At 45.5% G+C, this 27,012-nt stretch overlaps 2 protein-coding genes across 3 annotated transcripts; one reads left to right on the top strand and one right to left on the bottom strand.

The window, feature by feature from the left end:
• Positions 1–526: 526 nt before the first annotated feature.
• On the bottom strand, positions 527–13,885 carry rtf2 (replication termination factor 2). The gene is made up of 9 exons (XM_047036878.1): positions 13,714–13,885; positions 13,274–13,368; positions 12,983–13,076; positions 12,673–12,812; positions 11,983–12,061; positions 3,289–3,399; positions 2,915–2,969; positions 1,635–1,712; positions 527–1,520 (listed from the first exon to the last, which is right to left on the bottom strand). The coding sequence occupies exons 1-9, from the start codon at positions 13,780–13,782 to the stop codon at positions 1,327–1,329; spliced, it is 915 nt and encodes a 304-aa protein (XP_046892834.1). The 5' UTR covers positions 13,783–13,885; the 3' UTR covers positions 527–1,326.
• On the top strand, positions 3,629–11,168 carry gcnt7 (glucosaminyl (N-acetyl) transferase family member 7). Of its 2 annotated transcripts, XM_047036877.1 has the most exons (5): positions 3,629–5,186; positions 6,260–6,510; positions 6,726–7,482; positions 7,804–7,899; positions 9,298–11,168. In XM_047036877.1, exons 2-5 carry the CDS (start codon positions 6,298–6,300, stop codon positions 9,546–9,548), a joined length of 1,317 nt encoding a protein of 438 aa, XP_046892833.1. In that variant the 5' UTR covers positions 3,629–5,186; positions 6,260–6,297; the 3' UTR covers positions 9,549–11,168. The 2 variants fall into 2 exon arrangements, with proteins under 2 accessions (XP_046892833.1, XP_046892832.1); XM_047036876.1 differs by having other exon boundaries at positions 3,629–6,510.
• Positions 13,886–27,012: the final 13,127 nt, after the last annotated feature.

Consider the following 27,012-nt stretch of genomic DNA (forward strand, 5'->3'; position numbering starts at 1 on the left):
GCCTTATGTTGAAATACTTTCAGATATAGAGATAGACCAATATTTCCAGCTGTCAGGGTGATCAATACGCGACTTTCACGTTAAAAGTCTTAACGTCATTACAACCTAGCCCCAAAACTGTTTATAGATCATTATTTAACTGACATTAAACGTTCAGTGTTGCAGAATCAACTTTTCTAATGGCAGAAAACGCCCATGTGATTTAATTTTCATTTAAGAAAATATAGTCTCCAATCTTGGTCAAAAATGTGTGGAAGTATTTCACTGCATGCTATCATCTGATTTGATCTTTAATATTTATTTTTTACTGTAGATAAGTGCACCTAAAAAGCAATTAAAAGATCAATTTAATTAACATACATAGTTATGACGCTTTATTTTAGATGGGTTACTTTGCCAAGCCTGCAAAAAAGCACGAAGTCTGGTGAGCAGTAGTCTTAACCTCTGCTTCCATCTTGTGACCGTAATCAAGCACTGCAGGGGAATTGAATGCCTTCAACAATTAAAATATGCCTCAGACCCATTGTGCAATAGTAGACCAATCATTTATTTTTGAAATATATTTGTAAATATATTTGTTCAAAACACACTTACAATTTTACTTCCAGAGGTGACATTAATAGCATAAAAAGTATGTGAGTTTCATTAAGAGTGCTGTTTAAGGAGAAAAAGACCAATACTAGTTATATAAAAAAAGAAAGCCTGTTGTTGATATCAATGGACCATACTCAATAAGCAACCTTATACATCATAAATGTTACTTTTGAAAGATCAACAAAAGTTATTTAAAAAGTAAATTGCAGTACAGCCAACGCCTTTTTCCGGTTAGGGCCACAAGCAGTGTGTTGCATCATAAATGGTGGTATACCTTTGAAAGATCAACAAAAGTTATTTTAAAAGGAAAACAGATTGACAGACAGCTGTACCAGCATCCAATGATCCACAAATATTTACCTTTATTCTGGAGGATAGCCTAAGGTGTCTCCAAAAATGAGAAGTGTGTAAATAAATGCTGTCAACATTCTAGTGACGCATCCACATTTTTATAAATGAAAATAAAACTTTCACTGACAAGTTCCCCCCCCCCTCCCTCCCCACAATAGAGAAAAAATTCCCTTGAGCGCAGGTCATCTGAAAGTGAATGAATTCGAAACAATGAAAATTGAAGAGAGAAAAAAGTGATTGTTCAAACGGCCCCTCTTCTTATGGCCAAAATAAACAGATCTTCATCAGCGCATACAGAGCTCCAGGGAGAGCAGGTACAGGCATCAGGGGTCGACATCCAGACCGAGTTGGTCCTGGGTTTGACGGGGCAACTGGGTCTCTTTAGAAATGATACGGGGTGTGAGTGACCCAATTGGAGGTCTGGGCTTTGGTGCGTTTGGCAGAGCTGTGAGAGGTGAAGAGGGACTTGTAGACCTCGGACTTCTCGTCCATGGCCTGGATAGACCTCTTGCTCCCAGGACCCACTGAGGACTTGACTCCGTTGGAAGAACTGGCTGATCCAGAGGGTCCTGCTTCTGCAGGAGAACAGAAGGAGCGGAGAGGTTAACGCCTACGGTCAGGAGAATCCTACAAGTCCGTCACGATCAGGGGATTAGTCATGTAGCTGTTGCGGGATGTGAATACAATACCTGACTGACTGCTTTCCCCGTCAGTCTGTGTTGAAGTCTTTCCCTCCACAGAATCAACTTGAGAGGAATCTGGATTCTCTTAAATACATAAAAACACAACAACAACCGTGAAACCAGATAAATCCCGAGGAAATGAATAAGAATGGGCAGGTTTTCACTCAACCCCATGTCACATATTTGTTATACTTTTTATCCTTGATACAGTTGTTTGTTGATGATGATTGCTGTGCATTGTAAGAGTTAAGAGGTGCTTACAATATTAGAGTAAGTAAATAAAACATGTTATGACAAAAAAAGATTTGGGGATGGGCATCATAAATAAAATAAGTTTTTTTCCATAACTTGCCGACGTGCTTTTTTGACAATCACTTCTCTGGACATCCACTTATCACTTATACAGAATGCTGCCTAAATGGTCCATGTCGGCTCGTGCCGTGGATGCGAATCCCATATTTACTCATTTAACTCTCTATCACAATGCATACAAGCCCGCAATGTCTCCCATGTCAAATCAAAGTGACACTCATTACGCATGGTAACATTGTGCATGCAGAACACAGCGCACACTGGATATTCGATGACTGTATTGCAGTGTTTACCGATCAAAGGCATTTTCATGCACCCACACATATAAAAACTCGGGACGTTAAAAGCATTGATTGAATGTGTCTTGTCTCAGAGGCAGACTATGTACAGTATGGTGTGATTAGTCAGGTCTTTATTGGATCTGTCTCCTGACAGCAACCTGTCCAGAGCTTCCCTCTGGACGTATTTTGTAATCTTAACTAATAACTAATAATATAATTGCATTAAAAAAGATGCCAGCCAGTCCCATTTGCTCTATAAACTCAAGGAAAAATGAAATACTGTACATTATTCAAGCAACCCTGACGCTAACTTCTGTACTGTAGAATTTAAATTACTGGCTTCACTGTATCAGTATATTACTGTAAATGTAACCCGCATCACTTTTTTCATTATTATTTTGCTTACAAATGAATACTCAGTGTTAACAACCAATGCCTTTTTCACAAGCATTGTGTTGAAAAGAGTTTGAAACAGGAAACCCCCAGCTACGTGCTACGTTTGGATGTGAACTGTCAGCAGAGAGAGAGAGAACTGAGTACGACAGAATGATGAGCGAAAGAGGGGAGTGGAAAAAGTGAATGTTCTAGAAGTAGGCTACCACTCATACTTGGAACAGTGAAAAGGATGTGAGCAATTCCTTTTTCTGGAAGTCTGTGTCCGAAGTGGGTGCAAAGTCTCCAGAGAGGCCTTACCTTTTGAATCGGACGCTTTAGAGACACTCTCAGGGCCCTTGCTCTTCTTTGATTTCTGAACAAGAAGAAAAGCAGGGAGTCAGATGGCTGAGCGGTGAGGGAGTCGGGCTAGTAATCAGAAGGTTGCCGGATCGATTCCCCGCCCTGCCAAATGACGTTGTGTCCTTGGGCAAGGCACTTCACCCTACTTGCCTCGGGGGGAATGTCCCTGTACTTACTGTAAGTCGCTCTGGATAAGAGCGTCTGCTAAATGTCTAAATGTAAATGTGAAAGCAGTTGATACTTTTACAGGGTGTGCTTGAAGAGGAGGGGCCTTACATCCACTAGCAGGACGGCTGGCTGGAACAGTCCACTTTATTTAGTCAGGGGTGTACCTTGGTTTTGGCCTTGGCCCTCTTTTCCAACATCCTCTTCATCAGTTTGTCCACGTCATCTTTGGGGCCGTTGAGCACCACCATGTCTCCATCTTGGAACGGGTCTCCACACTAGAGCAGAAAGGACTGAATGAATATCAAGCAGTGTTTCCCAGAGATTAGAAAGCTATTTGTGGCGGGGGGGCGGGTGACCTTTAACTACGGCACTAATGCTGAAGGCTCGCTGATATAGCTGTCGGTCTTACTAGAACGGCGTAGGTATGCATCGTTGCTAACGTGTGCTGACGCTGTGACTGTGTGCGTATGTGAGAAAGACGCGCGAGTGACAGAGAGACGGAGGGAGAGCAGGGAAAGGAAATGCAGCTGAACGAATACGCTACGTGTTTTAACCTAAATAGTGTTAAAACAACATCTTATTGTTTATGTTGTTTATGTTATTTTATTAATTAATCTATGTGTGGGAAACACTCAGAGATATTTCTCGCCAAAGGGAAATCACAACCAATCGGATTCTGATGAAGTCACTATTCACAGAAAGTTAAGTCACAGCTCACAGCAAAGAAACCAATGGAATCTTTCGCACCTGCATCATGCAACTGCTTCATCAGGATGTGGGTATACTTAAGCGCTGCGTTAACTGTGGCTCACACTACCATCAAAATCTAGCCTTGATGTTTCAGTTGACAGTTTCATATGGTCCCAGGGTGTAGAACTCAACACAGTATGTTAAGAATGATATTCTGAGGCATTTAAATGGAAATAATAGCCTACCCCAAACAGTAGGCACTACGAACTGTAATTCCTGTAGAACAATATATATTTTGGGTTCTATGCTAAATAAGTCTCAAATAACCAAATGTGAGAGTTAATTATTACATCTTGGTGGAAAATATTTTTTTGGGGAGTGGACTTTGAACAATGACACAAATCCACCACTGGATTCAAACTGTGGAGATTTAGGTTAAAGACAGGAAAATACTGTAATTTAGTTAGAAACATGAAAAAATACACATTTCTTCTGAGGTCTCATTTTCAAAAGCAGAGATACCAGTTACGCACACACACATCTATTGTGTCCCAGCAGTGGGTCACTGTGACCTCTAGCCATGTGGTATGTTAACACAAGAGCGCTAATCTCAATCGCTGACCAGGCAGCCAACAAACACCGCTGTCGCCATTACTACTGCAATCCAAACAGCCACCCAGCCAGCCTGCAAGCCAAATCGGCCAGACAGATATTTCATCAAACAAACCAAGACACAGAGACCTGCTGTCACCAAAGAGAACACGTCTATTTCCTACAAACCCCTGCAGGATTAAGGCAAAGGAAATACACTGGGTCAGTCGACAGTTTATAGAGGGAAACTGACAGAAGTTGCAGAAGTTAGTTGGGGGGCGGGGGGGGGGGGGGTGGGAAGAGAAGAAAAGGAAGGTGAAGAGACAGGAGCAGGAAAGGGGAAGCGGGTGGGTGGAGTCTTGTCTGTAAAAAAAATAAAATAAGTGCCTGTGTGAATGTGTCAGCAAGACAACCAGGCAGAGCCAATCCCTCCAGGGAGATGCAGAGCGAGCACCTCGCTTCCAGAGAAGAGCGCGAGACGACGCCGCCACCACCACGACCGCACGCACGCGCACGGGCAGTCTCCCGGGCCGACCCCCGCCTAAGACAACAACAACATAACCGAGAGTGCAGCCTGGCAACACACACCACTGTTTCAGCTCCAGCCCAGTGCTACTGCTGCTGCTGCCACTGACGACCATGGCTCCTGTCCTCCTGAGTGTGCGTCTGGACGGAACCCTCTGACACGGCCAGCGCTCACCATGGTCGAGGCCGTGGCTACAGCTCATGTTTAAACCCCCTTTTTTTGCATGGAAGGAGCCAGGGGTTAACTGCAGTTGAGGTGAGTGGCCGTGGGTCTTTGGGTGTGTACAGTGGGGTCAGTTGCTTTCTATTTGTTCATTTGGTCCAAATCAAAATGGAGGAGGCATGCTGTTGTGTGTTTTGCCTTCACGTGAGATGAAATGGAATTATTTATCCTGCTATTTTAGGAAGCAGTGCGTAGATGGTGCACTTCAGCAAAGGGTTTGTTTTGACGCTCACTAGCTTTATTTAAATGGCAGTGAAGGGAGTTTTAATAGCCTCTTTCTCAAAACAACATTTCTCAACGTCAGTTTAAAAGTTTGATGCCCTGGGATTACGTCAAACATCGACTTCAACAAAATAATTATTAGAGCAGCTCAATGACTGAAATCATGCAAACAACAGGCTTCTTTGTCCTTGTGACAAAGTCAGCCAACGTTCAGATAAATAACTGATGCTCCATTCTTCCCCTATCTTTAAAAGGATGTGGATAGTGGAGATTGAATCATGTCTGTGCAATCTTGTCATGTCCTAATATCTTGCTGTAGACCAAGAGACATCATTTGATCACTTCTATAGCGGACACAGTGTCCAAATCTCACCGGTGAGTAAGGCAACAGGCTTTGGGTGAATACATTTCTCCGAGGTGCTATTAGTCAACTCCCTCGAGTAGTGTTTAGACCCAACACGGGGGGATGGGGGGGTATAGTCACCCTCCTTTTTTATAGAAACTGAATAGTCTGTCGGTGAGCAGTATTAAACTGCAGGTACACAGACCTGCAAAGCTTCAGCTGTGTCAACAAAGATAAATACTATTAGGATTCATGGAAATGATCTCTACCATCATCGATGAAATATGCAAATCATTTTCAACGAGGGAGTATTTGGTCGGGGGGAGGACGAAGAAGGAAACAATGTGTAAAGAATTCTAAGAAACACCTCTTTCCTGGTTGCTGCAACGTCCGTTTCCTCCACAACCGTGATTCATTTTCAAAGCTATGGGTGGCTTTAATCTTTCACTGTCTGTGAATCAAGATTGGAACACTGTTCCTGAGGAGTACTGAGGAGTCTTGTCTGGTTGCGATACGGTAACTGTGGCCGTCATGGTTACAGGAGGTTGCAAGAAGGGGTTGGTGTCGAGCCGGAATACTATGCTCCAGCTTGAGGGCACCAAGTGCAGCTTCTTGTTCTGCCTGGGAATCTGCATCCTCCTCTGCTTCGTCATCCACCTGAGGACCCGGGCTCCCGCAGGCCCCCATGCCCAGAGTGGGCCCCTCAGCTGCAGGGCCTTCTCCACCTACTGCCAAACCTTCCTCCCCAGCACCACCACCGACGAAACCCTATTGCAATCCCATGACTGCAAGGTTGTATGTCTGTATGCCTCCATTTGTATTGTCTGCCTGTTTTCATTTCATTTGCCCCTGAGGAGTGCCTGTGTGCGATAGTACAGTGAATATCTATTCTAAAAGAGATTTGCATGGTATGCCATTTTGGTTCACAAGCTAAACCGAGAGCTAAACCGAGAGCTAAACCGAGAGCTAACCCCCCCCTCCCCCCCCCCCCCCCCCCCCCCGCCCAGGTGGAGAGTGAGGAGGGTCTTCTAGAACATGTCAGCAGCCAGGTTCTAGGCTGCCCACAGCTGCTCAGAGACCTCCACTTCATCACCGGCTCTTTGAGCCGCGAGGAGGAAGACTATCCCTTAGCCTTCATCCTCACCGTCCACAAGGAGCTGGCGCTGTTCATCCGCCTCCTACGGGCCATATACGCACCCCATAACGTCTACTGCATCCATGTGGATCTCAAAGCCTTGCCGGAGTACCGGGCCGCCGTCGAGCATGTGGTGGGCTGCCTTCCAAATGCCTTCCTGTCCAGCCACAGCGAGACGGTGACCTACGCGGGCTTCACCCGTCTCCAGGCCGACATCAACTGCATGAGGGACCTGGTGAGGTCCCCGGTGGCCTGGAGGAAGGTCGTCAACCTCTGCGGCCAGGACTTCCCCATTAAGAGCAACCTGGAGCTAGTACGCTACATGCAGAGCAAGGAGTGGAGGGACCGAAACATGACCCCTGGGGTCAAGCAACCCCCAGCTATGGGGCACAGGACCCAGTTCCATCACCGGGAGGTCAAGGGCTCTCACGTTGTCCAATGGGGGAAGGACCAGAAGAAGCCCCCGCCCCATGGCCTGGAGGTTTACTTTGGTACGGCTTACTACGCCCTAACCAGGCCCTTCGTGGACTATGTTCTGAAGAATCAGGTGGCCCGCGACCTACTAGAGTGGTCCAGAGACACTTTCAGCCCCGATGAACACTACTGGGTCACACTGAACCACATCAAAGGTAAGATTGTGAAACGAAAGTAGAGTAGTACATTTTGGCTCAGTGGAGGGGGAATTTAGAGTAAGTCAACGTAGTCTCTTTGGGGTCTCTTTTATCATAGACACTAACCTTAGAGACGCTAACCTTTGCCTGGAATCCAACATGGAACATAAACAGGTTTCAAAGCACCAGATAAAATCTTGACTTACACAATACAAGTCAACCATTGACTTGGTGCCTATTTTGATCTGTTGAGTTGTCAATGACTGTTCCTGCATCATTAATAATGACTAATGTAGCCCGAGATTGACTTCTGGTTTGGGATTAATGATGTTCTTCAAGGAGTGCCAGGAAGTGACTTAGATGGAGGCTGGGATGGAGCAATCCGGGCGATAAAGTGGAAAGATCAAGAGGGAACCGCACATTTCGGATGCAAAGGTAAAACGCTTGTACCGCAGCCTCCATTTTAGCTGGGCAGCTGACTGTCCCATCATCGTCTATTTCAAACAGCTTTTAAATACATGTAACTCTCCATATTCCTAGCTAATCCAAACTCTGTCACTGCTGTTCATCTCAAGTGTCCTCACACATGAAGGTTAAGGCCAAATCCCATTTCTCTGCCTTACCCCTACCCCTTAGTTTTGTGCGTTCACGTGAGAATAAGGGCGATCCCAATTCTTGTTTTGATCGAGGGGTAGGGCTAAGGGGAAGGGGTAGACACCGCTTAAAACCAAGTATTTTCGGGAGCTTACTTGACACCAAGGGGAACCCAGAATACACTACGCAACCGGCAACAATGATGGCCAGATCACCCAGAGTCCCATAAATGTATAGCCTGACATTGTTATACTCATAATTCTAGTCAGAATATGAGTCTGAAAACTCTCCGTTGGGCTGTGACTACGGGGCGTGTTTCAACCGAACTCGTAAAACAAATGCCTCTCCGCTCAATTGGATAGACCTACAACCAATCAGAGCAACGTAATATGTTGTTTGTTGAAAACAAATTCAACCCAAGCCCTCTTTCGTGACGTTGTTGATTACGTTACTGTTGATCATCTGTCCATCATCGTATAAAGCCCGCCCTGGCAATTTCATTGGTCCGTCCCGATTCTGGTTTTCTGTAGTTGTCCCCAATGAAAGACCCTCCAGACCCAATTTACCGAACACATTTTTTTGGGGCGGGGAGAAGTTGGGCTGGCAGCCAGGCTAATAAATGTATTTTCGGCTTCAATAATTGATATACAAATGACATCAGTCTTGTTTTGTCCTGTATATATATATTTTGGCAAATATGTTCTTAATTGAAAAGTCTTTTAAAAATTGCTAGTTTGCTACGCTAACATTACATTGTTGATTGGCACAACAGTCCCGCATTTCTCTGACTAGCCTTGAATGGACTCCATGCATGTCTACAGTTTTATTCAGTTCCATGAGCAGCGAATTTCATTTGAAATCAGGGCAAAACACTACTTGCTTTGGAGACATCGATAAGGGCTAGATGACGTAACCGTAACCAAGTGGTGTCTCATTTCATAGGGGTATGTTTTCACCCCTAGCCCTTCTACTCGATTTCGAGGGACAAGGGCTAGGGGTAAACGAAGAGGTAATCTCTCTCCTCAAGCTCTAGATTGGACTACTGATTAGAATGTTTATGCAACCAGAGATAATGGGCCTGCAGCATTGCGATTTTGTTTTGCTAGTGTCTCCTCCCTCCGTGATGATGTTATCGATCCTCGTTCCTCACTCCTCAACAGTTATTATCCAGTCCAAGCCCACCCCCCCCCCCCCCACTCAGTATTTCTTTGTGTTGACGTGTGAAAGTGTCATTGGCAGGTCGATACGTCAGGGACATCTGCATCTACGGTCTGGAGGATCTGCAGTGGGTCATCGACAAAAACAGCATGTTTGCCAACAAATTTGAGAGCGGGAACTTCCCAGTGGCCCTGGACTGTCTGGAGCTGTGGCACAGAAACAAGGTCCTGCAGCAAGCCTCCGTGCCCATAGAGCCCTCCTGGCTCTTGGCCACACTGGCCAACAGCACCGTCTCCACCAGCAGCCCTTCCAACGCCACTGCGGGACTCTGAGACAGCAGCAGGTCTTCCGTCTGGAAGACTGCTGTGCTCCTATTAAAGACATGGCCCTCCAGAGATTGAAGCTACGCTTTCTCACAGGTTTGAAGCTCGACCCTGCGCTAGAGAAAAGCTACTATCAAAGGCTAGACTTGATTGTATGTGTGGTAGGATGGTCCTTCAAACTCAAAGGTCCTGATAATGGCCATAATCTGGGAAGGTGATAGAGGCAGTTTGGGGAATCAAGCTTTTATGACACAGAAACACCATCTAAACAGGATACTGGCAGCTAAAAGTGGACCCAGGCTCCAAATGGTAGCATGAGCAGGCTTATGACAAACACAAAAAAACGACATCTAATTTTCTAAATTCACAATATACTGAAATCTTGCACAGATGATTAGACTATGAGCACCGACATATCTTGTTTGGTTGAGACGCTCTGTGCTAAAAATAGGCTTGGTGTATCACTAAGGGCAGAGTGGCTTAGGGGATGGCGCACTAAGAGACTCTCCAGAGTTCTCACATGTCACAGGGGGTTATGGGGCATGTAGTCTGCTCTCACAGAGGCTAACTACAGACCCATGTAGTCTGCTCTCACAGAGGCTAACTACAGACCCATGGGTATTCAGTCTGCAAAATCCAGCTCATATGATGTCATCTTTTTTTGTTCTTCTTTTCTTATTATAAATGTACTCTGCTGCTAAGTTTGATCCCCACTGTAAAGAGACCTGTGTATTGTTGAATCCATTGCTACATTTTCTGGTGTTCGTTTTCAACAGCCCATGGCTACAACTCCTGTTAAAGAATTTGTCCTTGTTTTAAGGATTCAGCCTATTTTTTTATTTTTTTTATGAGCAATAAAAACGAATTGCTCACGCAATGCCTTATAGCTTCTGCTGCTAATAACAATGGAAGATTGCTGTTACAAAAAGTGAACATAAATAATATGTATTTATTTATTGTTTTATTTAATGTGAAACTAAATTACGTAAACAAAAGTCTACTGAAAGTAAACTATGTCATAAGGTAGAATACCTAAGCTACAACTGCCTGCTTTTAAATGTTGTTTTAAACTAAATGTACTGTTTTTGTTTGTTACATCGGTGGTCAAATAAATGCATTTTAAAAGTGCGTCACCCCCTTTCTGACACGCATGTGCAACAAGGTACCCAATTGACATAAGTCCCTCTGTGTCCTATCAGCTCACTGGAGGTCTGGGAAGACCTCCTGTGAGTTTCAGTGGCTCTCTGGTTTCCATGGCATTCCGTATCAAAGCACTGCAGGCCAGCTGGAGCTGGATTTTCCTGCAATGTTGCCAAGACCCATTGATTGTCAGAGTGTGCTCAGAGACAAACCTTCTTGTGTATCCTGTACCCTTTTATCCAAATGACCCCTCACCATAGTAACTGATTATAATGAATAACCAACGGCTGGAAAAGAAGGTAACAGCCTAATCTTGGTTACAGATTTATTCATCAGTAAAGTCCAAATAAAAAGAATACTACTTTTGCTCTATTTCCAGTCAAAGCACAGAGACTGTGTGGTTCACATTAAATCATTGTAGACTGCGTAATGTAACCCTAATCCTAAAGAAAATCATGGTTTTCTTTTTTTCAGGGTTTTGTGTTTGTCGGAGAGTCAAATGGGACATGGGAACACACAAGAGACTCAGACACCAATCGTGCCTCATGGCATTAATCATTCACTACTGTGAAAAACCTGGACTGGGGTCTAGATAGGCCTGAAGTTAGTGCAACAGAGCATTGAAAATGCCTCACTGCCACCCGCTTCCTGCCTGCCGCCTTAACTACGTTGTCAAAAAAAAAGTGAAAGGTCATATGCAGGATGTTTACGTCAACCGCATGTTGATGCATGACTTTTGCTTGTCGCTGCCTGCAGAGATCCTTTTGAATAGGTAATTCACAGTGTAGCATATGGTCCAAAAACCTGTGTTGTGGAACCTGCTAGCATTCTTATCATGTAATAGGACACACTGAACATAAGATGTGACGACTCCATCTGCTTTCATGTCCCTTGGCACAAAATATACCGCCATCTAGTGGACAACGTGAATACAGAACGTGAAAGGCACAGATTTGTGTCGGGGGAGGTGTGTGGATGATTGCAATACACCATTATGTTAAGAGGTACACTGGCCACAGGTCATGTAGAGATGAGGTAACAAGAGAATCCTGACAAAGCTGCATCCCTTCCTTTTGTGAGGAGGAACAGAGAAGGGATGTTTCTTTGTTGATGTCAGGATAACAATTCGAGGGAGACTGCAAAATGAAACACATTCCTCCCTGTATGTACGACACAACAGGAACATTGAATCCTCGAGTGTCTTCATAACCTCCCTGTGTAGCAGGGGGCACCACTGATGATTGACAGCCGTGGGAGAGGCGGGTGGACATGCGCATGTGACTGCCTCAGGGAATGTCCTCACCTTGTGGCAGATCTCAGTCTTGACCTCCTTCAGAGCCCGTTCAGAGAACACACAGCCACAGGTCTGAAGGTAACAGAACCTGAGACAGGACATCACAGAAGAACAACATTAAAATCAATATCCCAATTATATTTAACTATACATACTTACTATACCTTATATATTTAATATTTTGTTTATATTATTCATGAGTCATTTAAAGTATGTAGCTAGGAGCAGTCTGTTTCGTTCACATTTTTACAAATTTCCTCAAATGGACATTCTTTCAGGACTCAAATCTCCTTTTAAAGGCTGAAACATTTACATTACATTTACATTTAGTCATTTAGCAGACGCTCTTATCCAAAGCGATTTACAGTAAGTACAGGGACATTCCCCCCGAGGCAAGTAGGGTGAAGTGCCTTGCCCAAGGACACAACATAATTTCGCACGGCCAGAAATTGAACCGGCAACCTTCTGATTAATAGCCCGATTCCCTAACCGCTAGGCCATCTGACTCCCTGAAGTACATGTATCATTGCAAGGTTGCCAGGGCCTTCAAATGTAAAATAGCCAAGTAACATCAAAGATCCACCACCGCGCCTTGTCTAGAAACTCGAGACACTTAAGCTAATGGCTTGTGGATCGGGTGAATGTCTCTGATGGCACTGATACACAGGCCAGGAGGAGGCCAGAGCTGGGGAACCTTACTTGTGTTTGCCATTCATCTCCAGGCCCACCACAGGGCATATGAACATGGAACAGTGCATGTCTTCATAGCGGTCTCCCTTGGTGTTCCTCCCCTCCCCCTCCCAGGAAGGGTTATCAGTAAGGTTCAGCTCTGTCACATCCTAGAACGTTGGTGGAAGTGGGAGGAAAAGCACATACAGAAACCTCATGAGCACAACCTGGACCATAACAAACACTATGGCTTGGTTGCAGACATTGGATGGTGTGTCCCTGCCTGGATGAACAAAGGGAGGTGGATCGAAGCGTATATTTGAAACCACACAGAACATACCTTGATACCACGGATATGTGTTGCAACCTCAGTGTTGGGTCTCTCTGCTGTTTTGTCTAAAAGATATTCGATCACTGCATCTTTGTTGAAAAGCCTATTAACATATAAAACTTGTTAGCTTGGACCAAGAATGTGATAATCCTAATGCAAATAAAATGTTAACTCTCAAAACATTTGAGTAAGTCTCAAACGGATCACTTTATTGAAGAGAGCTGTAAAGAGGCAAACACACCAGGAGCGTCCAGTCATGGGAGGATGTAGCTACAGTAGTAAAATGTAACAGAAACTCACCTTCCGAGATCACAAGCAACAATGGGACGCCGCAGTTTTTCCTGGCTTAGGGCGCAATACTTCCACTTGGCAGCAAGTTCTGCGTTTTTATCAACCTAGAAGTAATAGTAAATACAATGTTGCAGAAAGAATTACTCGCATACGAGGCAGCTAACTTAGGTTTAGGCTAGCTCCACTGGTTGGAGCAAAGCTAGAAAGCTAGTCAAGCTCTATGGCTAGCTACTCACACAGCTAACTAGCCTGGACAAGGTGTATTTAACTCCAATACATATTTAACCTCTAATGTAATTCCACATTTTTTTTATAATTTATAATTTTATATCGAAGAAGAGTTGATAACTTGAGTTTAGTCTATGCTGTTAGGCTAACATCGCTAGGCTAGTGATACAGTAGTCTAAGTGATGACGACACAGACTCGTTTTGATGGCCAGATCATTTACCTTCTCAACTTTCTTCGGACCTTTTACCAGTTCGTGCCTTTTGGGAATAGTACCTCCATCACACCCCATGCTGACAACTATCGTTAACTTGCTATGAATGTTATTTTTCTGAGATCCGCTAGCCAACCGCTTGCTCAAAACTCAAACAGGAAGTCCGCGAAAACTGTAAACAAACAAAGAAGCTGAAGATGTATTATAGGGTCCAAAAACATGAGCAAATCTGGATATCGCCCTCTAGAGTCAGGTTGAATTGATACAGAGACAAGTGTGTAGTTCCCAATTTCGACCACAGTGTGACAGCATAACTGTAATTTTAGGAGGTTTCACAAAGTGTTTAAGTGGCAGTAGTTCCAATTCATTTGAGAATAAGTAGGTTCCGTAAATATGGTTGGTATTTACTTTCTTATTTCCAGAGGAGAAATGTAACTCCAACGGTCACAAGTGGCCTTTTCCAGTTAGTTTTTTTTCTGCATTGCGACACCCCAAATGGATCATATGGATTTTTGCTCATACATAGGCCCAAGAGGACCAAAAGACCAAGGCGATGCCACTGTGGTCTGAGGGCGACATTTTCAGCTCACCTTTTTTAGGCCGGACTACCTCACCACAAGTGTGGTTCCAAACCTTCAGTTAAACATTCTTTAAAATTACATTTCCTTTCACAAAACCACTTATATTGATTGGGTGAATTGAATAATGTTCAAAGGTCCATCCGATGCATCATCTCTCTATGATCGTAGCCTTCAATGCATAAGGTAAGTGTCCTCATGCTGGCTCTAAAGCCTATTGTAACAGCGTTTGAGATGAAAGTTTCCTTGGAAGATAGCTCAATGAGTGCTAATGAGATCTGTTTCCTGTGCCTTGCAGCTTTCAGATTAGTTTACCATCGACGCTCCAGTCCGAGAGTGACCATTAGTTGGAGGAATGGTACCTCAGTGGAGACATCTGTGGCGGTGGGATTGATTTGCGATGGTAAAGTCACACACAAAGAAATCAGTAGCTGAACTTCATTTATGGCAAGAAATAGACAAGCTGGGACATGCCTCAGTCTTAATAATCAATACAGATATTTTGAATATGCAAAACCATCTGAATGAAAGACACAAAGTACTGTATTTAGATAATAATCCATTAGGACCAGTTCGATTCAGGCCTTCCTGTAATTCAGAAATTGTGTTATGTGTCTTATTGGATTACCTCTCTCTCACACAGCTAAATGTTTTGAGGTATGGATTTTCATTAAATGCAATGGAGTGCCATCTCTGTTAGTAAACTATCTTTGTGAGAGTGGCAATCCCCAGGCTAGGCTAGTGCAAAACAACACCTTCGAAACTCACAACCCACGGTGATGCCGAGGTGAATCCTTGTGTATTTTGTGCCACAAAATAATAAGAAAATGCCACCCAGTAGTGGAATATAAATGCAATTACTTATACAACATCAAACACTAGACCAAGAGGTCATTCACAGGATCTGTCAGGCAGGGCTATCCCATGGTCAGAGTGTGTATACCAACCACTGCTAAATACATCTGCACTGGGTGTTCCTATATAGGCTTCCTCAGAGGTCCACAGTACCAGAGTCATTTCAACTCATCCTCTTCGATTGAGAGTCTGCATGACTCTTGCATCTCACTGAACCCGACCTTAAAGAAATGCATGTATGAAATGCATTCCTGCACCACAGTCCACCCCCCCCCATCCCAACCACCCACCCCCCAAGTGGCCAGGGTATGTTTGTGAACTGATGATGAATCAAGCCTGTCCAATCAGCCGTCTTCTGGCCCCACGCTGTAACACAATCCACCCGAAGCATCCCACCAGTTTGCAGAGATGAGGGCAGCATTAATTGCACACGTCGGACCTGGCAGAGCACCGAGTCAAATGCATTTAGCGTTTCTAATTGGGGAGGAATCGCTGTGTTTGGATTGGCACGGGTCAGTAGTTAAAATCCCGCTCCAGCTTCCTAGAGATTGTAAAGGACTGTTTGAAATTCCGAGGCCGTTCCTTTCCTGGCCTTTCAACCCCGAGACACAGAGTTACCAAAATACTTGATTACATACCTGATTTTTATATGGGTTCAAAAGGGATGGTCCATGAAATGACACCATGCTAAGATGACACCATGCTGGGCACAGGCGCTTTCAAGAATATGAGACGTTTTAAAAACCTGTTTTATTGCTGGGCACATTTTCTAAAGCTTAAAGTATCTCCTACACTTTCCCATTGAAGCAGGCTACTATAACTAACAAAAACTATAAATGTACGTTTTTTTTCACATGAATAAATCAAACAATTGTATTGTATGCTGACCAGATTTGAGTTCATGAACTATGCAATAAACACAACCAAAGATACAGTCTCTTCATGAAGATTTGAGCTACTGTGCACAATTTAACCACACTCCTCGTGTCAACCCTTTCTGTGTTTACTTTGAAAGCTATACTCGCGTTGTTGAGATGAGCTCATTTGGAAACACATTCCTTAAAACATTTTTCTAATCTCATGGTCTAAGAAAGATTGAACGTGGTCGACCTAAACTCACTTTCCTCTTCTCTTTAAAGAAAAATTAACGACCGAATATCTAGAGCGTTTCCTCTGTCCTGTAAGTCTGTTTATTCATCCATTTTATTAGGGGTTCGCTGCTTTGTGGGTCTGTTTCTTCCCCTTCTATTCCCTCATATCCATGTTTCTGTATTTGAACAAAAGTGGGTACACTCCTAACGACGTGTCCGCATAGACAACCCAGGTCTTTGCAACAATATTTACTTGTCAGACGAAGGCATGGACAGTCAATGGAAAATCAATGGTGTCTGTGGGCAGGACACAGTTTCCCCCACCTGGCCACATTTTCACCAGCCTTCACTTTGTCATCCTTTTCCACTGTGACAAACCACCAGACTCTGTGCCACACACAGCTAACTGTCTATCAGAACAGAGTGGCTGAGTGGAACAAACCCTACAGCTGGCAAGCTGCTGAGGTCCAGTCACGTCTCGTTACTCTGACAAGGGACCAGAGAGCTCCTGACAGTTGATTGGCTGGGATGTGGGTTCCCCGGGGAGACGGGGACATACCTGTGGCCATCCTGTGGATTCTGGGGGCGCGTGGTGGGAATCACCCATTGGAGGGGGTTTTAGCCGACGTGTCCATGCCAACCACCCATACACCTCAGTAATAACAAAGCTCCTCTCTCCTGCTGCGGGATGATGGGGGCATGTAAATTAGCCTCTCCTTCTATATTTAGGTCAGCCTCAGACACCTCGGACTGGGACGTTGGGGGGATTCCATGTACTCTGGTTTAGCATGAGCTCAGCGCTAACTTTGACAACGACCCAAAAAAGCCATTTTGGGTAGCTGGATTCGCGTGTTTTTCCCCTCCAGTGGGTCGTTGAACGCGAGCTCTGGAAGCCTATTGTGCGATTGGGTCTCCTGAGTCACATCCACTTTCCTCTGTTTATTTCTCCTCGTGCCTGAGCCATATGAAACCAACCACTGCTTGGCTTTCCGTGTTCTGATGTTCTTACCAGTCCCAGCCCGCCCCGCGGAGCCCCCCCATGGGCCGCATCCCCCTCTGACTCTCTGCTGAGACCTCTCTCCATGGGCTTCTGGAGGAACACGTGTTTTTCATAAGGGTCTTTGCGTCTGGCCTTGCATAAATGTTTAGCAGCGTTCCTTCTGGGAGAGGGCCTGTCTTTACTGAGGAGCCTAATCAGCTGTAAATTCTGGTTTCAAAAGGCAAAGGAAGGGATGGAAAGAGTTAATCTCCAAGGCCCATTGCACAATTCCTTTTTCTTAAAGTGGAAGGAGGGGATGACGAAAAGAGGAGAGAGAAGAAAAGCTCTTGGGTTTGACAAATGATCTAATAAAGAGGGAGGGAGATTACAGGCTGGGTGCCCGCCGGGAGAGGAAGTGGAGCAGTAAATATTTTTAAAGGCTGTCAATAAATTTGTAGTGTTGAGTTTAGAGTGGAGTACAAGGCAAAAGCCAGAAGTGGGAATCTGTGCAGGGACAATTGGGACAGTGTACACACAGTGTTCCCAGTACCCATACATTGGTAAATTTGTCTCTTATGATGAGATTGAGATTGAACTCACATATATTGCATAAAAGTGGTCACCACAAAGCCTTGGGACTGTGACACGTTTGCACTTTTGCTTTGACGTGGCGACAATGACTGCAGGTTAAAGTAAAGACAGTTAGCTTTATTATGATTCATGTGAGGGATTTATTCGGATTCCTATCAGATGCACCATTAAGGAACTCCATCACATTTTGTACATAATCCTTCCCTTTTAAGGAACTGGAGGTTTTTAGTAATCTGGCACCACAGCATTGTTTCTTTAGGCAGGTGTATTCATTTTTAAAGCGCTTGTCAGAATGTTTCATATGGATCAATCTTTGTCCAGTGCAGAATGACTCACTTCAGAGGAGTCACTTGACAAGCAATTGCCTTTTTCCTTTGGCTCAGAGTCGTTCTGTGCTCTGTAAAAGAGTCCCGTCTCACTTTCCCACACCTTTCAAACAGGCTTGTTAGTCATCAGCCAATTAAAGCTGATTTAGAGGTTCACCTGCATGTCTAGTGGCAAACGTGGCCCAGGGCGGTGATTTCCAGCGGTTGACCCCGGTGATTGATATGATGATGAGATAATGACGGACAGCCACAGGTCTTACCTGCAGCCAATCCACACCGGCGCTACAAGAGTGATTGTTGAATTACCGTGACAAGAAATGAGTTTATGAGGAAGGTTACTCAGGAATCATTGGTTGATTGTGCAGAAATATTAAGTTGGATGATAGTAGATATAGACATGGCAGTGTTAAAGCTTGCATTGTCTTTGTGTTTTTCAGAGATGATGCTGATTTTTAGGACGGCGACGGATGTTATGTGATGTCACCAGTCAGGTTAGCATATAGGACGTCACACTCTGTCAACAAATCCCTGAGGTTTGGATTTGGCGAGAAATCCAACTACATACCAACAGTGCACACTAACCCTGCTTGTTATCACTGATAAACCCAACAGAATAAATCAGATTTCCTAGACCTCCCACTCTCAGAACATGAAGATTATTTCAGTGCAACTCCCACTCCCATTAGTGCACAGTCATTCAGTCATCTCCTGAATTATATCTGCTCTGTGGAGCTGTATTTTGTCTCTGATAAACAGCTTGTCCATGAATGACGGTTATGGGTGGAGTGCTATATACAGTATCCTACCAGTGCAGTCAGGTTGGAAACATTTACATCCTGTGGTCTTGGATACATAATTGTGTAACAGAGTATTCGAAGGCTCGTGTTAATTACACTGTGATATCAAATGACAAAGGGAAAGCGTGCACACACACACACAAATCCACACACAGGCAAACAAACAAAAGAATTCCCTAAAGGCATCAGAGAGGTGCCAGCTTCCTGATGTTAATTCAGATATGGACTAAAGAATCGGCTCAAGTCCTTGTTTGATAAGCAGGGCTGGACACTCACCTTCACACTCACCCGCTGCCTCTCAGCGACCACCTTCTGGTTTAGTGTTCCTGACCAGGCCTGTGTGGATCTGCTGTTGTCAGGGTCGTGGCCTGGCCAGAGGACTGGCATCGCCAACTCATTTAATATCAAGACGTATAATTGGCTGATAACAGGCCGAGGTCAGGGTTCCCTCTGCAGAACACGTCTCTGTAATCCTCTTATTTACATTGGGGATCTTGCTCAGATACATGTGTAGGGAGTTATTGGAGAAATGATATCGATTTTCTTTCAGGATTTTTCTTCTCAAATTCAAAAGTAATTAAGATTTGTGTTATTCTCTTATCATCATAGTGAAAAGAATACAACTGAAACAATCCTGGTGTCTCCATCCCCATAGGCTTCCATCTGTGTATGTGGTCAGGCCAGCGGCCGTGAAGTGTGCTGGGCGCGGCTGGGGTCCTGGCCTGGGACCTGGCTGCCTGCAGCAGCTACCAAATACACGTCACAACCAATCAGCATCACAGCCTCCGAGGCCTGACTGAAGCCTGACAGAGAAGCCGTGCTCCTCATCTCGAGTTTCTCCTCTGCTTTTCTCCTCACCTCCACGCACCCAACTACGTTCCACCCCAACCTCTCGCTCGCGCACGTCCTCCACTGTCCAGGAATGTGGGGCCGCTTCATACGACGAGATGGAAATCGGAGGCGGTGAAAGTGCATGGCGGAATGATATTCTAGAAGCGCAAGTGTATTTTTTGATGGGCAATTTCGTTTTCGCTAGGCCGTTGTCTGTTTGCCAGGGTGGGCTGAGGGCCTCATGTCCTATATTTCTCCCTGATCGTCATGTGTTGAGTTGAGTTTGGCTGCTCCTGCTGATTGTTCCATTTGGATTGAGTGGAAGTTTTCCTCTGTGCCTCGGAGTTCTCTCCATCCCTCCCTGGAGGAGAGGACCAGAGAGCTGACTCACCAACGTCGGAGAAGGCTTCGTGAAGCGTGACTTCATCACAGGTCGAGTCCATGTGTCGAAATGTTGTCTGTTGGTTGAAATGTCATTCAATTCAATGCGATCGAGAGGTGTGGTGGTGGGATTGATTTCGCCTGGGACGTCGTGCCGTTTTCATCGGAAACCAGGGGGTCCCATTGGGGAATATTGTTTGAATCCTGTTCTTCCTGGTACCTTTATTTTTTCGCACTCCACGCACCCGCGGGCCCGTGCACGCACGCACGCACACTCACGACACAGCCTGACCTCGGTGCGGAGTGTCTCCTCCCGATGTGTGTCTGCACCCTGTGTTCATCAATTAACAGTCCACTTGCTATGCAAAAACAAACAAGGCCAGCTTCCCCAGAAAGCCCCGTCAAAACAAACAGAGCCTTGCATGTCCACGCAGCCTCGTCGTCAAATCAAACCCAGATGTCCGCTTAACCATTTCGCCTCTCTTTCCGTACCCCCCCCCCCCATCCCCTACCCCCCCCCTCCCCTTTTTCCTGTCTGAGATTCCTCAGCTCTTGGATTGGAACGGCTGGTCCTCCATGGTTGTGATTTGCCACCCGTGTTCTCTCCAGCTCACCAAGAATTTCCACTTTTCGTCGAGCCGGCACGTACCTCCACGGACCCTCCGGAATGATCACAACCGTTTGAGGTGCAAAACAAGAACCAAATGGTGGATTGGGCCCAAGAATTACACTGACTGACAAATGAAGTGCGCCTCGATCTGATGGTCCTCTTTGAATCGTTGCCATGGGCTGTCTGTGTCGGAGGAGCTGAGCTACGCCTCTGTGTTTACCCTAGCAGAGCTGTCGTACCCTCAGCTACCCTCTCCAGGATCAGCGCAGTCCTGTGGCCCTGTACAAACCCTGTTCAATTTTCAGCCAGAGAGAAACAGACAGTAAGAGGGAGAGAACGAGAGAGAGAGAGAGAGAGAGAGAAATAGAGAGAGAGAGAGCTAATTTACTTTTCCACCCCAGTGCACATTCTAGAGTAGCAAAACAATACGAGGCAGGCTACTTTCCTGTCTCTGTGGAAGAAAAAAAAACGCTGCCGTTCTCACCTAGCTTCTTTTAATCTGAGAGACAAATAGCCCCCAGTGTTGTCCTAAGAGCTTAGGCACAACTCAGGATGGCTGAATGGGTCCTTGGAGACCAGCAACAGAGAGCATGAGTCAGTGTTTGAAGTCTGGATCTTGAGGGGCAGTAATTTACAGCCTTTTTTTACCCCTTTGTCCTTTATTCTGGCATAATGGCAGTCATCTCCCTCCCTCTCCTGGCCAAGCACAAAGTGTTGTGCTGTGATGGGGGTCAACTCCTGAGATCCATGGAACTCATGAACCATGGTTTTGAACAGTAACTGAGAAAATGAAGTTCTGTTTGATTGATTTTCGCGAGGTAAGACAGGTTTAAACTCTTTCAGTGTGGAAAGGTGTTGGAGTCCGCTAAATGTTGACACCCAAAAAAGAACCATCGAAAGATTCCGTGGACCAAGTATTGACCAACCCTTACCCCTCCCCCAAAAGCGTTCATGTCCAACCTGGCTTGCTGTGTGTTGCTGTCCAGTCTGCGGTCGGCGTTGGAGTACTAGGTTTATGAAAGGGGGGCTGGGGGGCTGCAGGGCCTTGAAGGGGACACTTGTGGGAAGGAAAAGGTCTGATGGCGAGAGATCAGCTTGAGTAAACATTCAGGTTAATGAAGCTCAGTGGGCCTAATCCCCCCTCCCTCAACCCGCCATAATCCCCCGGCAGGAGCAGGACTTGTCAATCATGCAAGGCCATGGGGTGGGGTGTGTGTGTGTGTGTGGGGGGGGGGGGGGGGGTAGTGAGGGGTGGGGGGCAGGGGGGCAGGGGCGCAGGCCTGGTAAGACTAAGGAGGAGAGTGAGGGGAGATGGGTGGGATCAAGTTGGGGTTTTCAGAGAAAGGATCTTTGCTTTAAAACATACAAAGGGAGAAGGTGGGAGCCCCGGGTCTGGACCAGGGCTTGTGGGAGGGGGGAGGGGGGAGGGGGGGGGAGGGGGGAAGGGGGGGTAATCAACAACACATGAGGAGCATGAGGAAGGAAGAGGGGTTCCAGCTAAAGCTCCCCAAACACTGACATCACATCGTGTGGTGGAGTTATCAGATATTGGACACGCAGTGGTGGAAGCTTGGCTGTCATTCAGTGAACATACAGAAATATCGCAACAAAAGTAAGTATACGATAGGTGGGTATTGCATAGTATTTACATATGAACATGCAGTCCGTACAGTTCAAAGATTGTAGTAAGTACTGTTCAATATGGACTAAAATGGGCTTTTAATTTGAAAACACCAGAACTCTACCAGTGGCCACACTGTCTCTCTCTTAGTGTCACTTGGCCCTGCAGTCAGTTGAAAGGCTCAACACCACCTCATACTTACCCCTGAAGTGTTTACAAATCAGCCGGCGAGTGGCTTCTGCAACTTCAAAAGAGCCTAGCTGGGCCCAAGCAAAAGGCAGGAGATGGTGAGATTGCCGTCTTTTCGACCTCAGTGGGATTTGTGCAGCGTGACATTACAGCCCTGGGGGACGGGCGGACCTCTGCACTCTGCTGAGACCACATCGAGGTGGAGCCAATGACACAGTGGCCTTCCTTCAAAGAAACCTACAGATATTCACGCCGTGTACAGTTTGTAACAATAAAGAAAAGGTTTTTTTTCTTGTTGTTTGGCAACAACTTTTTCTAGGATGGGAAAATGGCGATAACGACACTTTTATTTGTGTTTTCAGTTGGAACAATGAAAATGTTACTGGATAACTAAAGTACATGGAAAGCATTTTTTTTTTTTTGTATATCAAAATCTTGTGCAAGCTGTGTTTAAAAATTAAATGTGTCACAATGCATCCTTGCATGCCTTGTGTGGGGACAAAAAAAGAGTGAGACCACATTAAAAAGAAGGACTTGGGGATTCTGGTTACTGGATACCATACTATTTCAACCGGTTTATGATAGTTCTTCATTTTATCATGGACAAAAGCGTCACAAAAATGTACAGTCATTGCATTTTCATCCCCAGTCTATGATAGAAATGGCTAAAAAAGGTCAGATCACTGAGAGAAAAATCAATGCCAAATTGAACACTGCAGAGAAGTGGGGGGGAAATAGTGTACAACTTCATAACAGAGACGACGGCTTCTCAGTGGACAGCCATCGCTGGGTGAGTGATATTGTGAGGGGGGATATATGAAATGGTCTATGGCATAACACTGGGTGAAGGAAGTGTGTGGAGGTATTTTATAGGCCATTGATGGCATGACTAATTGTGTAAGTATTGGTTTACTGGCCATATCTGTCCTCTGTCTGTTCTCACACTTCTCCCTTTTCTGTCCTTCCTCTGGTAAAACGTTTTTTTTCTCCCTTTCTTGCCTCACCAGAGAGGTAAAGCTGCTGTTTTACTATAGCTTATATAGTGATGATGGTGATTTATGCCCCATAGTCTCGCCTCTCTTCTTATCCCTGCTCATTGGGTTCTCATAAATCAGAGATATGTAGTCAGCTTGGCCTCATGCCACTTGTGCCACAGGCACACCTCAGGGGACCCAGAGTGGCCAAAAAGCACGGGAGAGGAAGAAAGCAAGTTCACATTTTGCTTTTCTTTTTTTTCTTCGACAGACTGTCAGTGACTGGCATCCATTTCTGTCTTTGTAAACCAGGAACAATCTCCCTACAAAAAAAAAAACGAAAATCTGCAACTATTTATTTCCTTCATACTTTGCGGCAAGGGAATGTTGGCTTCCATGTTTCTGCAGTGAGATATTTGTGAGTAAAATAAGCCCTCTTCACACCACAAATACCAGTAAGACTGGGTTGTCTGAATGCTTCTGTCAGTAGACTGTTTACTAGAGCCAGATGGCAGTAAGAGAGAAAGAGCTTGGTAGAGAGAGAGAGAGAGAGAGAGAGAGAGAGAGAGAGAGAGAGAGAGAGACAGAGAGAGACAGACAGACAGAGAGAGAGAGAGAGAGAGAGAGATAGATAGATAGATAGATAGATAAATAGATAGATAGATAGATAGAGAGACAAAGAGACAGAGAGAGAGAGACAGAGAGAGAGAGACAGAGAGAGATACATTGGTAGTGAGTGAGGAGGGAGAAAGTGAGAGAGAGAGAGAGAGAGAGAGACAGAGAGAGACTGAGAGAGAGAGAGAGAGAGACAGAGAGAGAGAGAGAGAGAGAGAGAGAGAGAGAGAGAGAGAGAGAGGGGGAGAAAACCAGAAAGAAAGAGAGAGAGAGAGTCAGTAGGGTGGGGAAAAGAGAGAGAGAGGGTTTCCCTGGCATTGGTTTGGACTAAGAGCCTCATCCACACACAGACACTGGATGGTGTCTACCAGGGCCCCCACTGCTGGCACTGGGCCAACGTCAACATGGCACCGTCCTGGTGCACGTGTGGCACCATGGACTCCCCGCCCCGCCAGCCTGCTTCTTCTTCTGTGGTGGAGCTGTTGTGCATAGTGACAGGGCTGTCTGGGATGCTGGAGGCCCTTCACTCACTGAATTATCTCACCGGGGGCCTTTTATTATGGCCTGTGCAGTTATTATTTTTATAAATGGCCAGTATTTTCATCCCAAATGCCAACGTTCATTGCACACAGCTGTTTCTCCTCAGCCCTTGTGTTTTCTTAACTTAAGAGGAGCTTTCGCAAAATGGCTTTCAGATATTTTCTTCAGCATCCCCCTCCGCCCTCGCCTGTCCTCACTGTCTATGCTTCAGAGACATTTTTTCCACTTTAGATTAAACCATAACTTTAACAACCATCGTCTCCCTGTCGGAGTGACGGGCCAGTACAATATGTACATACTTACGGCTTTAAGACAGTCTATCACTTATACATTTAGAGAGTGAGTTGTAAATGTCTGGGATTTTCGCAGCAGCATTCCCCTCTCCACAGTGTGTCTCTGTTTCTGTGAAGCAGGACCCCGAGAGCAGAGAGGAGCTGTAATGCACCTGCAGAGTCCAATCAATAGGACAGCTCTGGTTACCAAGGCAGAGGGGCAGATAGGCAGAGAGAGATGGAGAGATAGAGAGATAGTGCGCTGAGGAGATAGAAAAATGGAGAGGCATTGAGATATCGGGAGAGAGAGATAGCATGAGAGAAAGAGAGACAGAGATGGTGTAGGAGCACTAGCTGCAGGCTGAGGTCCAAGATAGAGGAAATAATGAAGATTACACCAATTGGAATGACTGATAACAAACCGCTAGCATTTGGTCTTGTCGAAAAGTCACCGTATTTACACAATGTTGTGTACCACCCCATTTTCATGACTGTGGTACACAACAGGTCCAGTACAAACATACATTCGAACCAGCTTTGACTTGATTGTCCAGCGGAGCCAGACAGATGGCCTCCATGGTTCCCTCTCCGACAGAAGCCAGACAATGTTCAGAGTTGAAAACATGATTCACACATTGAGACATTCAGACACCATCAGTGCAGTCGGCAGGCCTTTACTGGTCCCTGTCGTCCCATTACGACAATCCAGGAGACTGAGTAGACTCAGGCTCTCCTATCCACCTCGTAAACCCCCGTCGTGGTCCTGTCGATCCCCTCTGCTGTTGCTGGAGAACCCAATGTTCCAATATGTCAAATTCACTTTGTGGTTTGAATACCCAGAAATGGTTACGCTGGCGGTGCTTAACGCCTGCAAGAGACGAGTCATTGTTTCGGAGTCTGGAAAGGGAGCAATGGGAGGATTACTGTCATATGGAGAGGTCCTCTTGGATCATTGTGGATCTTGGATCACCGAGAGAGCCGATGGAGAAACCAAGACAAGAAACAAAGAAAAACAAGTTGATGACAGCAATGACAATAACGTCTTTTCTAAAGTCAAACATGATGGAAATGTGTTTTCACCATCTATTAGCCCAGGGCATCTGGCCGTCCATGCTGTCCAGACAGATGTGTTTGGAACCGTTTGGGAAACAGATTGAACCAGTTAGCCATTCATGTCCGATCATGTTCTGTCAATCTAGATCTCTCTCTGTCCCTTCTGTGAAGACATTGGTTCCAGTTTGGGGTAGGGGTTTTAATGCACGTTGTCGTTAAGTAAAAAAAAAAAAAGCACTCAGCGCCCTTCAATGATCCATGGTCCCCTGGCTGCTAGCATTGCTACCCGACCTGCAGGTTTGTCAATAAAGGGATTATTCTAATAGAAAGACCTGGGCCTTTTAAAACCCTTTTTACTTGTCAGATAATTAAATCAGCCAATAGAGAATCTGTTCCTGATCGGCCAGACCTGAATTATTGATAGGCTACTGGAATCCTGGAGACTCTTGGGGTTATCTATAATGGATCCTGTCCATCTGGTCAACTCTGTGTGTGCGTATGTGTGTATGTGTGTGTGTGTGTGTGTGTGTGCGTGCGTGCGTGCATGTGTGTGTGTGTTTGTGTGCAGGTGTGAGTGAGTGTGCGTGGGCATGTGAGTATCCGTTTGTGTCTCTTTGTGCAGTAGGGGGATTTGATCCCCATCAAGTGAACCTCACCTAACCTAAAACACCAAATTCCTCTTCATTGTTAAATGGGGAAAAAAACGACAACTTTTCTCGTGTTCCACCGGGACTCCAGTGTGATCAACAGGAGGGTAATGCAGTAGCCCTGCAGTCTTGTTCTAATTAGGTGTGGTTAAGCAGTTTTCCAACGTCTGTCAGCCACTTGTAGACGTGGTCGTAAACACAGAGGGGTTCTGGGTGCTGCTAGCCCCGGTGGAGGCCCACAGGCAGGCAGGCAGTCAGGCAGGCATGCGAGACAGGGATGAATCCAATAAGGCCCTCCACCACTGTGAAGACCAGACCACAGAGCCAACAATCACAGAGGAAGGTCAACGCCAAACAA

Source organism: Hypomesus transpacificus, chromosome 16 (assembly GCF_021917145.1).
Source record: "Hypomesus transpacificus isolate Combined female chromosome 16, fHypTra1, whole genome shotgun sequence".
NCBI classification, from domain to species: Eukaryota; Metazoa; Chordata; class Actinopteri; order Osmeriformes; family Osmeridae; genus Hypomesus; species Hypomesus transpacificus.

Excerpts from the sequence above, each read along its gene's own strand:
- rtf2 (XM_047036878.1), bottom strand. The coding sequence starts at position 13,782 with ATGGGGTGTGATGGAGGTACTATTCCCAAAAGGCACGAACTGGTAAAA. Across the intron at positions 13,077-13,273 it reads GTTGCTTGTGATCTCGGAAG|GCTTTTCAACAAAGATGCAG; the intron begins GTGAGTTTCTGT and ends ATATGTTAATAG. Across the intron at positions 1,713-2,914 it reads TAAAGCGTCCGATTCAAAAG|AGAATCCAGATTCCTCTCAA; the intron begins GTAAGGCCTCTC and ends TATGTATTTAAG.
- gcnt7 (XM_047036876.1), top strand. The coding sequence starts at position 6,250 with ATGGTTACAGGAGGTTGCAAGAAGGGGTTGGTGTCGAGCCGGAATACT. Across the intron at positions 6,511-6,725 it reads TGCAATCCCATGACTGCAAG|GTGGAGAGTGAGGAGGGTCT; the intron begins GTTGTATGTCTG and ends CCCCCCGCCCAG. Across the intron at positions 7,483-7,803 it reads CACACTGAACCACATCAAAG|GAGTGCCAGGAAGTGACTTA; the intron begins GTAAGATTGTGA and ends ATGTTCTTCAAG.